At 36.2% G+C, this 16,692-nt stretch overlaps 2 protein-coding genes, 1 long non-coding RNA gene and 3 other non-coding genes across 8 annotated transcripts; 4 read left to right on the top strand and 2 right to left on the bottom strand.

Annotated features, from left to right (window-relative positions):
- Positions 1 to 621: 621 nt before the first annotated feature.
- Positions 622 to 10,461, top strand: MEE13 (myosin heavy chain-like protein). Of its 3 annotated transcripts, none has more exons than XM_021966515.2 (18): positions 622 to 810; positions 1,139 to 1,214; positions 2,020 to 2,113; positions 2,279 to 2,387; positions 2,458 to 2,496; positions 2,887 to 2,970; positions 3,093 to 3,154; positions 3,539 to 3,641; positions 4,220 to 4,360; positions 6,305 to 6,373; positions 6,459 to 6,515; positions 6,594 to 6,857; positions 7,646 to 7,729; positions 7,854 to 7,964; positions 8,459 to 8,529; positions 9,131 to 9,346; positions 9,501 to 9,594; positions 9,779 to 10,461. In XM_021966515.2, exons 2-18 carry the CDS (start codon positions 1,154 to 1,156, stop codon positions 10,079 to 10,081), a joined length of 1,962 nt encoding a protein of 653 aa, XP_021822207.1. In that variant the 5' UTR covers positions 622 to 810; positions 1,139 to 1,153; the 3' UTR covers positions 10,082 to 10,461. The 3 variants fall into 3 exon arrangements, with proteins under 3 accessions (XP_021822207.1, XP_021822206.1, XP_021822208.1); XM_021966514.2 differs by having other exon boundaries at positions 6,588 to 6,857; XM_021966516.2 differs by having other exon boundaries at positions 623 to 810; positions 2,284 to 2,387; positions 6,588 to 6,857.
- LOC110763684 (LIM domain-containing protein WLIM1-like) lies at positions 9,972 to 12,783 on the bottom strand. The gene is made up of 5 exons (XM_021966523.2): positions 12,412 to 12,783; positions 11,769 to 11,865; positions 11,624 to 11,670; positions 11,290 to 11,373; positions 9,972 to 11,203 (listed from the first exon to the last, which is right to left on the bottom strand). Exons 1-5 carry the CDS (start codon positions 12,547 to 12,549, stop codon positions 10,976 to 10,978), a joined length of 594 nt encoding a protein of 197 aa, XP_021822215.1. The 5' UTR covers positions 12,550 to 12,783; the 3' UTR covers positions 9,972 to 10,975.
- A 1,349-nt stretch (positions 12,784 to 14,132) lies between these two features.
- On the bottom strand, positions 14,133 to 16,160 carry LOC110763678 (uncharacterized). The gene is made up of 2 exons (XR_002527779.2): positions 15,827 to 16,160; positions 14,133 to 14,418 (listed from the first exon to the last, which is right to left on the bottom strand). It is a non-coding gene; the product is annotated as an uncharacterized LOC110763678 (long non-coding RNA).
- On the top strand, positions 14,228 to 14,299 carry TRNAP-UGG (transfer RNA proline (anticodon UGG)). The gene has a single exon. It is a non-coding gene; the product is annotated as a tRNA-Pro (tRNA).
- TRNAP-UGG (transfer RNA proline (anticodon UGG)) lies at positions 14,739 to 14,810 on the top strand. The gene has a single exon. It is a non-coding gene; the product is annotated as a tRNA-Pro (tRNA).
- Positions 15,528 to 15,599, top strand: TRNAP-UGG (transfer RNA proline (anticodon UGG)). Its single transcript has one exon. It is a non-coding gene; the product is annotated as a tRNA-Pro (tRNA).
- Positions 16,161 to 16,692: the final 532 nt, after the last annotated feature.

The raw sequence follows: 16,692 nt of genomic DNA, 5'->3' as shown, positions 1-16,692 counted from the left end.
ATTTGTTATCTTCTTTTTTTTGGGGTTATAAATGGAAAATGGTGAATTCCAACTTGGGACGGATTTTAGCATTGAGAAGAAAAGTACCTAGACCAATAGCTAATTGGTTAAAAAAAGAAAGAATAAAAATAACGCTTAGTATAAGGAAAGTATGATTTTGTTTTGTTTTGTTTTATACTGATGAACCAGTGTTGTTAAAATAATTTACTTATCCTTTCATATCCAAGTTTTTAATGTTTTTTTTTTCCGGATTGGATTTTCATGTCCAAGTTTAGTGTTGGAAATTTTACCTCTTTTGATCCTCTTTTGTACCAAAAGGCACTTTGGTTCGAAATCCATTGGAAGTACTTTGTGGCCAGGTGCAAACCAAATCCCGAATGGGGATTAATTTCACCCTTTGAGTGTGGGAACATCTTGTGGTATTTACCCAAAAAAGAAAGGCACTTTGGTTAATTAATTAATTATTTATCAGGCACTCTGGTTATTTCTCCATAAAAGGTAGCAAAAGGTGCAAATTTAATTCAAAAAAAGAATTATTAATTTTGTACTTAATTCTTTTTTATGATGAAATCCTAAAAATAAACTAAAAAAATTTAAAATACGTTACAAGAAGGAAAACAATTACACAACTGCTAAAAAAACAACCGCCCCCCTCGGCCCGTTAGATTCCAGGCTTCCAGCCAATAGGAACAATTTGGAGTTTCTTGCAGCAAGCTAGCAAAGCAAACGAAAGCAAACTTCTTTCTCCTGTTGAACCTGATTCTGATTTCTGTCTGAAGCTGTTCTCGTCGTTCCTATAACCATTTTCAGGTAAACGAAAAGAAAAATAGTTTTTTTTTTTTTTTTTTTTTTTTTTTTTTTTTTTTTTTCCGTTTCTTTGTCAACTCACAAACCTAAACCCTTCAATTTTAAATGTTTGTTTTATGATGGAAGTGATAATATAAATGAAATTATGGAGCTTTGTTATTAATTTTGTTGAATTCTGGTTCTGCAAACCTAACTTGTGAAACGTAGTCGTTTCTACTTTGGAATCATATATTCTGTGAATGACCTCAATCTGAAAGAAGGAAGTGTGCGAATTGTTTGATTAAGTTGAATTCTGTTGCTTGGTGTTAATGGGTTTTACTTTGTGACCCAGTTTCTGTTTAAGACCATGGATGAAAATTCAAGCGACAAGGAGTCCTTGATGGCTCGCATTCATCAGCTGGAGCAAGGTATGTGCTATTTATTGGGTCTCCAATCTCAATTTATTAAGCAAAATTCAAAATTGATTTTGTAAATTTATTGACCTGAAAGAAGCATAAAAATGGGTTTTAGGGAGTTGATGTTGTGGGTATTAGATGAGTATTAGGTTCATCTTGAAGTGTGTTAAATGGATGACGGATCGGGACCGAAAGCTGTTTAGCTTGGTCAGGATGGCAGGTTTGGTGTTGCTAGTTCTAGTAGAAAGAAGCCTCCTTACATCTTTGAATAGGCTTCTGAAAACATAACCATGTCAAAGTTACAAGTTTGGGATGTCATTCTTGGTGTCCGATACAAGCATATGCAGGTTCAGGGTAATAATAGTACGACTTTGGAAGCAGACAACTTGGTTGTTTCACTAAAAACCTTGCATGAAACGAAATGTGGGGATATTAAGTGATTTTTGTAAGAAAACTACAATTTGGCTGAAGGGATTAGTTTATAGTCTATTTTCAATCATTGTTGACTTGTATTGGGTGCACCTTGACTGCCAAGATATAACCAAGCAGTACTACCTAGTTACATAATCTTCCCAAAACCCAGTCTGAAACCTGTTTTTATACATTCTCTTTCTTTCCTTGGCATGCACTTTAGAAAAAAAATTATTTTGCAAAATAATAAGACTTGCCAACTCTTGGAAGATGGCAATGCTGCATGTCAAGTATATAATTGTGCTTCTGTAAACAATGCTGTTCAGTTTGTGACCTTGACTTGAATTCCAGTGTTAAGTCTATACTCACATGTAAGATAAAATATGTGGATTGTGATGTTTTTCAGAGCGTGATGAATTACGCAAAGACATTGAACAGTTGTGTATGCAACAAGCTGGACCAAGCTACCTTGTTGTGGCAACTAAGATGCATTTTCAAAGGTATGATTTTCCTACCTAGCCAATACGATCCAGTTCTTTTCCCTTGCATTTTCCACTTCTTTTTATTGACAGGCGGGAAAGGGAAATTTGTCACCCATGGCCCGTGGGGTGGTATTATCAAGAAAACATTAAATATGTTTTGCATTAAAATTTAATGCCTATTAGGACAGCTGGCTTGGAGCAGGAGATTGAAAACTTGAAAAAGAAGCTAGCTGCTTGCACTAGAGATAATGTGAATCTTCAAGAGGAGCTTTCAGAGACTTACAGAATCAAAGTGAGAACTTTAACTTTCTTCCCTTGTGTAACTGCTTATGGAAGCTGATACATGTGCTTTGTACCTCCAGGGCCAGTTGGCTGATCTACATAGTGCAGAGGTGGCAAAGGTCTCTCTCTCTCTCTCTCTCTCTCTCTCTTACCGCCCCCTCCTACTCCCTCCTTCCCACCCCCTACCTTCCTTACTCCTTTAGCTAGACTTTGCATTGTAATGTAACCAAACATCTGCATTCGCTATCTAATTTAATCAAATTTGGTAAAGATGAAAGTTAAAAAAGAGTTCAAACAATAACAAGAACAGTAACGTACAGGAGAGCAACACTGGCTTTCTTTTCTTATCTAAAGAAAAAATTAAATGATAATGGCATCCTCTTTTGCATCCCAATATCTAGCAGAATCTTTCAGAGAAATAAGAATCGTTTCTTATTTATAATGGAATTTAATGCAAATTACTTCCATTGTTGTATTCTTGGGTCTGATTTGTTGAATTTCTTGCCCAGAATGTGGAAGCAGAGAAGCAGCTTAAGTTTTTCCAGGGCTGTGTAGCTGCAGCTTTTGCCGAACGAGATCATTCAATAATGGAGGTTATGGCAACCACCATTTTTTTTAATCTTATTTTCTACATGTATAACACTAATTAAGTGATTTCCTGCATGAAATATTAAAAAAATTAAAAGTTTTTAAGATGTTATATTTCTTATCACAGGCTGAGAAGGCTAGGGAGAAAGAGGAGCTTATGTCAAAGAAACTATGCGATATAGAGAAGAGGTATCTATCATCCTTTCATGAATGGAGAATTGATTATAAGCAGTAATTTTAGAAAATAAAAAGTTTAACTGAGCTGATGTGGATCTTTTGTTTGAAAGTTCAACAAACAGTCAAGTGTTAATGCTCTCATGAAAAAAAAAGAAATACAGAAAAATATCTCACTGAAATGCTGTACTTTTTCTTTCTTTCCAAAGTTATGTTAGGCTGTCTGTTCCCTAAATTTCGGGCATCTACTTGTCACTTTAGGAACTTGTGATTTGGCATTTTCATTATTTTCTTTCAATTGTCATGCTGTTTTTAGCATCCTATAAAGCGAATATGATACTATAATGCAAGTGAATGCAATAGTTCTTCCAAGATGAGGTGCATCTCATTTGTGTACAGGTTAGAAGAGCTTGCTGCAGATTGTTCTGAGCAGAAAAAACTTAATGATAAACTGCAAACTGATTTGGCAATGCATGAGGAGCATAATGACAGTTTCAAGAAGGTGATCCCTTGGTTCCCTCTCTCTCCCTCTCTCTCTATCTATCTATCTATCTCCTTCATGTTACCCATGTAAATATAATATTCTCTTTGTTGATAGCAACGGAAAAAAACTGGAATATTCTCTCTCTCTCTCTCTCTCTCTCTCTCTCTCTCTCTCTCTCTTCCTCATGTTACCCATGTATCAATAATATTCTCTTTGTTGATAGCAATGGAAAAAAACTGGAATAGTATGACACATGGTGATTTTATAAATGTGTGTTACTACAAGTTGTCTTCATTAAGCAACATCTGATTCATGCTCATATGATGTGACCTGAAAAATCAGATATTAATATTTAGTTGTGCTTTCAGTCCCAAAGATTCAGCAAGATATCGTTCCTCTCAAAGTTTGTAGTTAGAGATCATATTGCATGCTTATTTAGAGATTTAAATATGCTCAAGGTATAGCTAGAACTTATATTAAAGTTGTTTCTTCAAATTAGTTTCTTTGTTGCATAGTGCATTTCTGTTGAGTGGTACTCCCAATTTTGACTTTTCCTATTACCTATTTTCTCATAGTTGATATTATGTTCATAACAGGTAATTGATAAGTTTTATGAGATTAGGCAGCATTCTCCCGAGGGATTTCAGGATACTAGTTGGGACAGAAAATGTGCATGCCTTTTGCATGATCCTGCAGAATGGTGGAGTTTCAATGATGCTTCAACATCTAAATATATTGTAAGTTTTCATAATCTTCTAGTTTTTATTTTTTTCATCATGAAGGTGTAAATTTGATATAATCTGAGGTTGAACTATTAGTCAACACAGACTCGTTGTAAATTTGATATAACCTGAGGTTGAACTAGCAGTCAACACAGACTCGTTACTTTCTAACCTGAGTTTGAGCTTGAGGAGACAGTAGATCTAAAGGAGTAACGTAAGAATTACCAAACATCCGACATCTCTTTGCTGAGGGCCTTGAAAACAAGAAAGGAAGGGAAACACATAGGCATCTTAAAACAACTAATCTGTGAGCAGTCATGATGGAAATTGTGGCCTACATAACTATTTAATGCATACACCCAAAACTAGTAACTAGTCTAATTATTTACTTTTTGTTTGTTAGTAGTGGTTGTTGCTATATATATATATATTTTTTTTTTGAATAGAAACATTTTGAAAGGATAAAAAAGGAGGACATTTAGAACACAGACAAAAAGAAAGAAGCAATAGGCAGTGAAACAAACACAAGGCCACACAACACAGAAAACAAAATAGCCACGCAAAAGACAACCTCTTAAGATACTACAGCAAGCAGATTGTGAATAATTGTAGGATAGGATATATCCTTAAAAGCAAGGGAGGTTGATGCCCAAAGGGCAGCCCAAAACTTCACTCTATCCCATAACTCTACCACTCCCACTCCTTTATAATCCTCAAAGATTCTCCTGTTACGTTCCAGCAAAAGGTTCTAGATCACTGCCTGCATCTGACTGCCCCAAAGAGTTTTAGCTTTCTTTCCCCTTCCCAAAGCATCAAATTTGATGGAAAAAAGTTCGAAACAGCCTTTTGGTATTACCCACACAGTGTTAACTTCCTTCAATAACGTCTCCCACAACTTTAGAGAGAAAGGGCAATGAAGGAGGAGGTGGTCCGCACTCTCCCCCGCCTTATTACAGAGAGCACACCAGTGAGGGCTAAGGCACATATAGGGGCAGTGTCTTTGTAATGTATCACCTGTATTTAGTTTTCCCAACACCGCTTGCCACCCAAAAATCTTAACTTTCGGAGGAGTCTTGGCCTTCCAAATTTGAGTGTAAGGAGAGAAAACCTCCCCTTCACCAACATTCTGAATATGAGAACATAGAGAATGACAGGAGAATAGACCGGAGGGGTTTAGCTTCCATCTTCTCTTATCCAATCTGGAAGTGACCAACCTCACCCCCTCCAATAAGTCATTTTTTATAGAAGTAGGGGCAGTATGTTCTTTACTTATAGAATTGATATTTTTGTTGTACTTGTGGTATCATTATTTAGATTGCATATACAAATAGGCCACTCTCTGTAGTTGAGCGACAGTCCAGGATGTTGATATTGGGAATACAAGATTGAAGTTGAGTTATCATAAATTTTGGTTTAGTTTCTTTTGCTTTTCTTTGTTCTTTCCCTGTTCTGTATCAAGCCATTCTTTGTCAATGGACGCTCCTTTTCTTGTTAGAAGACTGTTATTTGTACTAGTTGCTCAAAGTTGGTCTCAACTTTAATATAGATTAGGGCCTTTCCTTTGGGTTGAAGCACTCACACAAGTTGTGGGTTATATTTAAATCGAATTGAAAGCTCACTTCTCAACTTGTGATTCACATGATTCCTGATTGTGGGACACATGGATATCTCTCATTTTTGTTGCTAACTTTCAGGTTAATCTTCTAGTTTGTTTTGTCACATAAAACATGATAATTAGTATATCAATACTTGGCAATCCATAAAAACATAATCAATCCATAGATTAGAAAAGTAGTATAGATTGACTGTGCTCTCTCTGTGCATCTTGTGAATCAAAATAGGACGTTGCCCTTCTGATTTAGTTTCCATATTGAATTAATCTATTTAAAACTTTTGTCAAAGTAACTAGATTAAGATTGTATGTCCTGTATGCAACTTGAGTAACTTATCCTCAGACAGAGTGCATTAGAGGAAGAGCTTGAGAGGATGAGGAACTCTGTAGATAATCTTCGAAACAGGCTACAAGTGGTAAGGAACTTGCTTTGTAAGCTTTGTGTTGCACACTGAATTTCTTTGTATATTTTTCAAAAATGTATTTTTCTGTGACATGTAGGGTTTGGAAATCGAAAATCATTTAAAGAGGAGAGTTGGTGAATTGGAAAAGAAAAAAGTAAGTACATGCTTGAATAAGATAAGGTTCAATATCAGTTTTATTTGCTTACTTTAACTCTGAGTGGCTTAGATGCAGATCCTTACAGATAAAATGATAAAGAATGAAATTGCAGAATTGCATCATTACCATTCTCAGCATAGAGTTCATATAATAAATCTACTTAATGAGGGAAAGGCTAGTATCAAATCAATATGTGATGCAATAGAGGAAAAGAGTAGGCAAATTGATGTGGGCAGACTACAAAAGGTGGGGCCTTCTCCGGTAGATGTAAAGCAAGACAAATATGAATGCCAAGATGTACATGAAAATGCTGAAGCTGGACCTCAGTTGTTATCCGAGGTTTGTTCACAGCTGGTTTTTGCTGCATGCTTGCTTATTTTCCTCTCTCTCTCTCTCTCTCTCTCTCTCTCTCTCTCTCTCTCTCTCTATTATTGGTAGAGTTTACTGCATAATCTTTTCAACATCCAGTTAGTTGATTTTTTCTTGGAAGCTGGGAATAATAGGAGATAATTTCTCATTGTTGTTTCAACATATGTCTTCACAAGGTTTGTTCAATAACTATGATGTAGAGCTATTTATTGAACAGCGATGCAGGAGTTCCTTCAAAATAGGAGGGTGGTGCTTGAATTGAATCTTAAGAAGAGACACTTAGTCTGATTAGAGCAAGCTGTCATTCTGTCTTAGATGAACACTAAAGGGCTGAATGGAAGCAAGAAACATATTAATAGGAGAATCTGAAATGATAGGACTGGTAGACTTTTGGCCGACTTTGATGTCGACTCACACTCATGACAACTGATATTTTTATGCATAGTGTTGTTTTCAAGTTATATTATTGTCTGTTGGGTGAGGAGAGGCGGTGCAACGCCAACCCAATTGGAGGAAACTGCTTACTAACAATCAATGGTGCTTGACACCAGACATCTTTGTGGACTTTTAGTCTGAATGACTCCAAAGATAAGCACTAGAGTGCTTGAAAGTGCTCTCTGCTCTATAATCTGTGGCTGGTGGACTCAGTTTTCTAGTTAGAATAATAGTGGGCAAAAGAAGCTCGGAGGGTGCTTATAAACTGAGTTGCTCTGTGCTCTACATTTGCTTGTTGCTTATATATTCCATCTTGGTTGCAGAATAGTGGAACTGTCTTATCAGAATTTGTGGCAGTTGGAGGGAACGATTCCTCTGAAGCCCTTGCACAGGCGTTGCAAGATAAGGTTTTTGCTTTCTTTAACCTACTGGAAAAATCTCTGATCATTCTTTTTCTTGAGACTTTGTCATGAATGCTCCTGATTTGTGGTTACTGTTCATTTTTTTTCCTCAACCATGAATATTTTTCAGGTTGCAACGTTATTGCTTTTATCACAGCAGGAAGAAAGGCATTTACTGGACAGAAATGTGAGCGCCGCTCTTGAAAGAAAAATAGAAGAGCTTCAGAGAAACTTACTACAGGTAATTTCTGTAAATGCTCATCTGTCAGAATTACTTGTATGCGCTGAATATAACTAAACCTAACTGGCCATTATCTCGGGGGGTGTTGTATGTGATTTGCTGGTAAGTCATAAATTATCACATGGAAGACTGAACCGTACATATATGACCGATTGAACTCTAACTATCATGTTAATTTGACAACTCTCACTTAAATATCTGACCTCCATTTCATAAAAGGGAAACATTAGGATTAGGGTCTATTTGTTGTTTCTCTTCAAGAAAAGAAAATATAAAGGAAACCTTATCTGCTGATGGTATTATTATTTTGCATATTGTGTAAGCATTTTGATGGTAAGTGACCTTCATGGATCACTTGCCTTGTTATTCCATTATGTGCATGAATTTTTTGATGCCTTTGTTCAAAGATCTATTTGCCTGTTTCGTTGTTACCTTAAAATAATAATGTTGTTTGGGTTCATTGATGAACTGTGCAATTATTCTTTTTGGTTCAGGTTACCAACGAAAAGGTAAAAGCTCTAATGGAGTTTGCACAATTGAAGCAGGATTATCACCAGCTTAAAGAGTGAGATTTCTTCTTTTATGTTTAAAATGTTGGCATTAATTATGTTATTTCTGTCACTACTTTTAATTTATGGAAACGATAAGTAGTAAAACTTTAGTTCTGGAAATTTCTATTTTGGAGCTTGAGATGTGCCCATGTGAGTTAGTACTTAGTAGATCCACTTTATCTGGACGAGTTAGCAATTTATGAGCCGCCCACAAAATTTTCCCTAACTCCCTAGTGATTTTGTGAACATATCCTGGGTCCTTTGAACTAACCCTCTAAAATGAGACTAAATATTGGAATTTATTAAATAAGTTGTGTAAAATCGTACTCATTAAGAAATTATTCACCATAGTATATGATTGACCAGATTTTATGAACAATTTAGAAGTTATGATAATTTTATGGGAAAAGAGAATGTTCGGGTCAAATGTTAAATTGAACCGAGAAATGTTGGATTATATGACACTTTACGAACCTGACATAAGGAACGTAACATGTTAAGATTGGTGATTGAGAATGCTATCACTAATCTTCTTTTTCCAAGGAGTATACTATCTTCATTGCCTTTATGTTGCTTCAGTAACTTATTGAAAGTACTACTGATGATAATGTGCAGGAGAATTGGTCAGGAGACAAATAGAGAAAATTTGCTTGCTGAAATTGGGGATCGAAAAGCAGTTACTCATGAAAGGGATGGAAGGATAAAGAGCTTGTTGAAGAAAACGTATTTGAGCCGTTGGGTTGGCCCTCCAAACTTTAGGGGAATTGAAGCTGAAGGTGGCCTAAATATCGAGGGGAACAGGAGGTCCAATAGTAGCATGGAGTTTGCCAGGTTAGTGAATATATTTCGAGTAAATTTGAATTGAATGATACATCACTATAGATGCTTGGTTCTTGCATATGCATCACTGTTGATTTCACTCACTGACATTAGAAGATATGACATTAAAATTCCTTTTTATACTTCTTGTTTTGTGTCCTCTCAGAATGAAAATTGAAATTGCAACACTTAGGGAAAGCATGGGAAGTATGGAGCATTTGACTAATACAGTTCACAGGCTTCGTCTATCTCTTTCAAAGGTCTGATGGACGTTCAAGATGTTCTTGTTTATTATATGTGAACTTTCATTATATAATATTCTTTAATCAATTGCTAGCATCGAAACAATGTTCGTCCATCGAAAGCTAGGCTGTTTTAGCAGTATTCCTTTTATCTACAGTGAAGTCAATGTGTTCAGTGTTTCTGCCTTAATCTACTGTGTAGGCCAAAGAGTCGGTAACTTCTGGAAGTACAACGGTTACTAGCCTATCAGAAACTGTCAACAACATTATTTATGAGGCGAAACTAGTGAAGACTGCACTTGGAAGCTCCCTACCAATCAGTTGGTCAGCAGACACAGACGTTGAATTCAATGATCATAGTATCTGCAATGAGCCTGGTCATTTTTCTGGGGAGACCAGCCACGAGAAGATAGATTCTGTTTTTGCTGCTGGATTTGAGATGGTGGAGCTCCTGATACTTGCAGCGCAGATATTGAAGGATAACATGAGCAAAACCGGTTCCTGAGATAGAAGCCAAGTGATCTACAAATACTTTGGTAATGGATCCTGATGATGGCTTGGATGCCAAGCAAAACTGGTATCTTTGAAGAAATTGGTGCTCAGTAAATGGTTATAAAGAGAGAGCGGGATAACGACGGTTCTTTACAAAGTAGAAAATATCTGCAGCACAAGGAGAGGTGAAAACGAAACTCTCAGTCAAGGAGGGCTGAGTACCGGCTCATGCAGTAGCTTGTCATTGTACATTTATAACCGATTGTATTTTAAATCTGTTTGTCCGACGAGTGATTAGGGATTTCAACCCCTTAGAACTTGCATGGATGTATATATGTGTTGCTCATGTACAGTATATTGATAATTTAATTGGGTTGAGTTTGTCTAACAAAAGCTGATGCAATCCTTTGTCATACAAATTTACTGGAATGGTGCCCTGGCATATTAACCAATTTACTAGAAGTTACTTCACCTTGGTGATTTGTAACCGTTGGAAATTACCGTTTTAGGGGTTTTACTTAAGTAATCCAATTACTTAATCAAATGTGTTGTGTTGGTGACATGAAAGCTGTTCTGGTATATAAAATGAATTCTCTTGGCCTCCTCAAATGATAATATGAATAAACATCACTAGGGACTTGAAACTTTTCAGAAATGTGACCCAACACAGGGAAAAGTAGAAGAATCTGAAATCTTCAAAATGCTACAGAAAAACCCTCATACATTAAACAGATGCAGGAACAAGCCGCAGAACAAACTATTCATATCAGAGTACAATCAATGTCATGATACATCAGAGCACCGACATATCATGAGCCGGAAACAAAATAAGACACATCAATGACGGAAATGGTGGAAATCACATAAAGAGCAAGTAAGCATGGGGGTTTTTCTTTTTTCAAGTGGATTATGATTCAGCAGCAATCTCCATAGCAGTGACTTGCTCAGTCATGGAATGCTTTTCGCCTTCATTCTCAAGCTGGCTGTAATTTCCTTTTTCCTTGAAGAGTTGGATGTGGTGGTGTTTGCAGTAAAGCTTGCCTTCATGTGCAATATAATTAGATGGGCTTATGGTGCAACCTCCATGTGTGCATTTGAAGCAGCTCCTGTGGTATGGGGTCCCATTGACCGAAACCTTTGAAGACAGTAATCAAGATTAGCTAGATGTTTAAGTTTTATAAATAATAGCTGTTTCTTTTTGTGAAATTTCAAATTAATTACCTTCTCAGTTGGATAAACGGTCTTCTGACAGCCCACACATTTTTCTCTGGTACCAGCAAACAAGTCTGAGACTGACTTGCCATTCTGCAAGAGCCCAATTTAGTTCTTATTAGCACATATATAAATTATTTATCTTCAAACCAATAAAAATCACTTCCTTTAGGGTTCTAGAGTGCTTGAATTTATATCAACACAGTGAGAATTCATGAATTCATATCAACTCCACAAGATCCTATATGGGTCTCACAACTTATATCATAAGTCCCATATGAGAGACTTGGGAATTTTTTATTTTTATTTTACCTCACTTGGGTTAAAAAGAGAGATCATTTACCTCTTTATCAGCAGTAGGTTTCTCCGGCTTCAAGATTTTCGGTGTCCCTGAAAGAAAATTGACAAAGAAAAGTTGGTAAATGAATATTTTTTATTTACGTAGTGCTTTTAAGGAATTCAGAAGTGAATTATTTTTGACTTTTTACCTTCAAAACTCTTGTCCAGGCTGCCAGTTCGCTTGAAGAGCTGATCATAGTGAGGCCTGCAGTAAAGGACCCCCTCAAATGAACAGTAGTTGCTCAGCTGCAAATGGAGAAGATAGAGAAGACGATATTACTGAGCTTTCCTTCAACTAAGTTACTGAATTTTTACTTTGAAATTAAGCAAAACCATAAGGATTGAAGAAAGCTAAAAATTTTATTGTTCCACTTATACATGTTTCCTGAATGAAAATGTTGTACACACATGCACCGATCAAAATTTCTAATTGACACCTCAAGTGCATGCATGGAACAAGCACAAAAAATTGAATATCTCTAATTTTGTTGATTCACCAACTTCAAACTAACGATCTTATGTACCATCTCTAATTGACACCTCAAGTGCATGCATGAAACAAGCACACAAAATTGAATATCTCTAATTTTGTCGATTCACCAACTTCAAACTAACAATCTTATGTATCATATCTCTAATAGAAGTATAACTTAATTGTGTGCGACATGATTAATTAGGATGGTACAAATAGCGAGAAAAAAAATATACGTATGATCTTAAATAAATTAATACATCCATTGGCAACATAATGAAGAGAAAGAGAGAGATTGACATGCATGCAAATATATATACCTTGAGGGTACCCGTGCAGTGGTGGCATCGGAAGCAAGCCTTGTGGTAAATTCTGGAATCGGCGGCCAACCTATCGACCAAGTACACCGTCTTTTCGCAAGCTGTGCACTTTTGTGTGGTGCCTGCAAAGGTAGCCATGGTCTACGGCTTCCAATCCACAACCTCAGCTCACCACCAACCAACCCTTTAAAAATGAAGACCAAGAGAGAGCCTGCAGCAGCTTGCCTTTTAATCCCTAATGAACAAAATAATAAAATTCCCTTAATCCCTCTCTGTTTTTCTCTCCTCTGCCTCTTTATCGAAAACGAGAGAAGAAAGCGGAAGGAGATCAAAAGTGGTGGTTGAGAGAGAATTGCGGGTGACTAGAAAGCAAATTCATAGATGAACAGATGGCAATGGCTGGCCATTTGGCAATCATTTTGTCCGAACTTAAAGCAATTCCATTTCATCAATATATCATTTCGAGCCTTTTTCTTTTGTCATAATATCTACTTTTATTTACTATTTTCCTATAATTTCACGCTTTTATGAATGATAATTTGGCAAATACCATGAACAAAATCATGGGTCCAAAACATGCATAAAAGTTAATAGTTAATGTTGATGACTAAAATAGTAGATAAACTGTTGTCCTAATTGCTGATAAGTAAATCACCCACGATGAATGCGGTGTTAGTTGAATTGGCCCAGGTCTTTGGTATGCTGTCAAGTGATCCTGAGTTCAAATCCTCATGGTACCCGTACATGGAGTCATTTTATAATGAGGGTAAGGCCCTTAGATAAGGTCCTATATCTTCACCCTCGGATTAAACTAACTAATTTAATCCAACAATTAAGAGATGAAACCTCATCTAAGTGCCTTAAATAAGGCCCTCATTATAGAATTATTGCCTTTGAGTGTGAGTTTTACCTCTACTTACTTTGGCCCAAAAGAAAAAAAACCACCCACGATATTTCTTTCTTTTTCAAAGGTGATGGGCCTTAGGGTTTCTCGATTACCAAAATTCATCATGAAGCACCTAGCTGGGTTCAGGTTTCTTTTTCCCTCCTAATTATAATTCTTTTGGTCAACATGTATAATTATAAATTATGATTATATCTTCTTTAGGCTTGTTAATGATCGATGTGAACAATTTAGCTGTGCATGAACTGGCCTAATTATAAATTGGTGTCCCCCTCTCTTAAAGGATTTTCTCCTTACCAAAGGGTAGTAAGCTGAACATGTTTATTTATTCTGTTTCTCATTTTATTTATTTTCAGTTTTTTGAATTACAGTCTGAGCATGCTTGTTCCACTTTGTGATAAATGTGCCAAAAAAAATACCCTGCAATTGGGAATGGGCCTAAACTCATAAACAATTGGCCTGACATCTGTCAAAAGATTAGGTTTATTGAAACATGGAGCTAATTCCAATTATCTTTGTCCCTAACACATCTGCAATTATTTTTTTTTCTTAGTACAAGCGATTGGGGAGGGGATTGACATAAATATTCACTGGGTGCTTGAGAATTTCAAACCTCTGCCCACATGAGTGGAGTAGAGGTGCAATTTAAATCCTAATTTCTTATTAAACATATTAATATTAAGTTGATCCAATGCACACATCAGGACATTTTGATTAAATAGTTCATCTTGTGTGGACCACAATTAATGTGTTTTACTGTAACAGTTACAGAAACTACATTGAAGGTCAGATCCCATATCCACAGGCACATGTAGACTAGAAAACAAAAGAAACCAGATCAATAGGATGGCAAAAGAAAACCAATCTTATATTACAATAATTATACACTGCACAAGAAGAATATCATTGACAGGGCATTTGGTCTAGTGGTATGATTCTCGCTTTGGGTGCGAGAGGTCCCGAGTTCGATTCTCGGAATGCCCCTTTTGCCCAACTTTTTATTTTCTTCTTGTTCAATTTTAGCCAGAAATCCATGTACATAATTGCATAATGTATCCTTCTCCATGATTGCTCAACCAAACACTTTTTTGAAATCCCTCAATCTGCTAAAGCCAACAAGAATATGAACAGAAATTTATACAACACATGCTTTTGTTGTTGACAAGTACACATCAATTGCCTGACAACAAAATGTGATCTATGCATGCAACATACTCCTCTTGATTTTGATGCAAAAGATGAAGAGTTTTCAATTCTTGAAATGCCACTAATGCAAGGTTGGGGGTCCAAAGGTGCTTTCACAAAATGGACCACTTGCAACATTTTATCAATACTTATGCAGATTTCTATCAATACTTAATTGTAAGCAAACCAATCCTAGATTAAGATAATTAGCATTTTCAGGTGTTCATTGCTATTGTGAGGGCATTTGGTCTAGTGGTATGATTCTCGCTTTGGGTGCGAGAGGTCCCGAGTTCGATTCTCGGAATGCCCCTTTTTTTTTGTTTTGGGGATATTTTTCCTTCTTTTTTGCTTTGTTCCTATTTCATTATAGCTAGAAATCTACCCACATTCACATAGTATCAGGAACATATAAATTACTGAAAAAACTCGACTCAATCAGATACTGTAGAAACACATGAGTTGCCTGATCGAAAAAATGTGATGCGTGCAACATATGATTTGGATGCAAAAGATAAAGAGTTCGATTCTCGAAACCCCGTTGATCTAGTCCAATGATTCTTGCTTGGACATAGTTCAAGTTGTTTCAGGAAATGAATGCCACACTTGTAATAGTTTACAAAGCATGAAGCATGTGAACTGAAAATCAACTCAAAAACAGTTTTCAATCTATAGCTTCAATAAATATTTAGCAAGCAAGAATGTGTTAAATCTGTAACCTAGAGAAACCGACGTGACAATCGTACCACGCAAAGTAGCATCATGCCGCTTCTTTAATTATGCGTTAATCAAATCCTTAATTTTAAGCTAATCAACATGAAGCCCCTCCCTACCCTAGTGTGTATTTTTACTAGAATTTTGAATTTTATTGTTGCAGTCATACAACCAACTTCAGGGTAAAACATTACCTTAGAAGTCAAACATGTAAATAGCAAAAAAGAAAACAGCTGGATCAATGGGTTAACAAAACAAAACCAATCAATCCTAAAGCCAGCTAATTATGATTTGCAGATATTAGTTGTCATCATGAGGGCATTTGGTCTAGTGGTATGATTCTCGCTTTGGGTGCGAGAGGTCCCGAGTTCGATTCTCGGAATGCCCCCTTTTTTTTTTTGTCGGCGATATTTTTCTTCTAACAGAGGATCCCTTCATTTTTTTTGGGTCAGAATTCTAACAGAGGATTCAAATTACTCTAAAACTATGCTATTTTAAAAAACAATTACTTTTTTAATTGCAATATCACAAAAAAAATAAATTAAACAACGAAAAGGCATGATGAAGGAGAAGCAGATGTTATTATGAAACCCAAATAAGCCACCTTTTTCTCACCTGAGCTAAGTTTGCAGTTTGCAAAGAAGTCTTGATCTTTCTCATCATCAACTTCAACACACAAGAAAAAAGGTGGGCTGACCAAAAATTGGAAAAAAAGAAAACACAGAGGAGTAAGGAAAAGAAAATTATGGGGTTCTGCAGTTTGAGTTTGTGTGGAGTTTTAAGATTTTCGAATTTCTTTTGGGTGGTGGTGGGTTTTTGAAGTTTTGAGCTGAAAAGGAGCTTTAAAGCCGAAAGAAATCTTTAATATTTCACTGTGGGCTCTGGACTCTGCTTTATATTCTGGCGCCGCGTGGGTGTTCTTTAGCCTTGAATTTCTCGCCTATGTGAAGCGGGAACGTCCTAGAACAAGTTAGTATATGGTAATATTTTATTAATATTTTAATCAATTTAAGTTTAAAGAAACGGGTTCTCGTTTCCACGTCATCATTTAACATAATCTTTAACAGTTATTCTCATAGTAGAATCACATTTCAACATAAGAACAAACATGCCTTAAGGGTACAATTGCGGGTTCTCATTTGCACATCATCACTTAACAGAATCTTTAACAGTCATTCTAACAGCAGAATCACATTGCAACATAAGGACAAACATGCCGGGTACAACTGAGGGTACCAAACCCGTTGGCGACTAAAACCAACATCTTAATCTTGACTTGAGAGTTTTGAATTATTATTATTAATGGTCCTTTGATAAAATATTCACTTTGTTGGAAGAGCTCTTTTAAGCTTAAATTTTCTAGAGAATAGTTGTTGAATAAAAAGAATTTGGGATTGTTGAGTGCTGGTTGTTAGCTAGATGTTTTAATTTCTACAATTTCAATTGGTAAAAGAGTGAAAGGGGTAACCAAACACTGCAGA

Source organism: Prunus avium, chromosome 8 (assembly GCF_965620075.1).
Source record: "Prunus avium chromosome 8, drPruAviu1.hap1.1, whole genome shotgun sequence".
NCBI classification, from domain to species: Eukaryota; Viridiplantae; Streptophyta; class Magnoliopsida; order Rosales; family Rosaceae; genus Prunus; species Prunus avium.
Note: the sequence above shows the minus strand (reverse complement) of the source record. Positions and strands in the feature narration are given on the sequence as shown.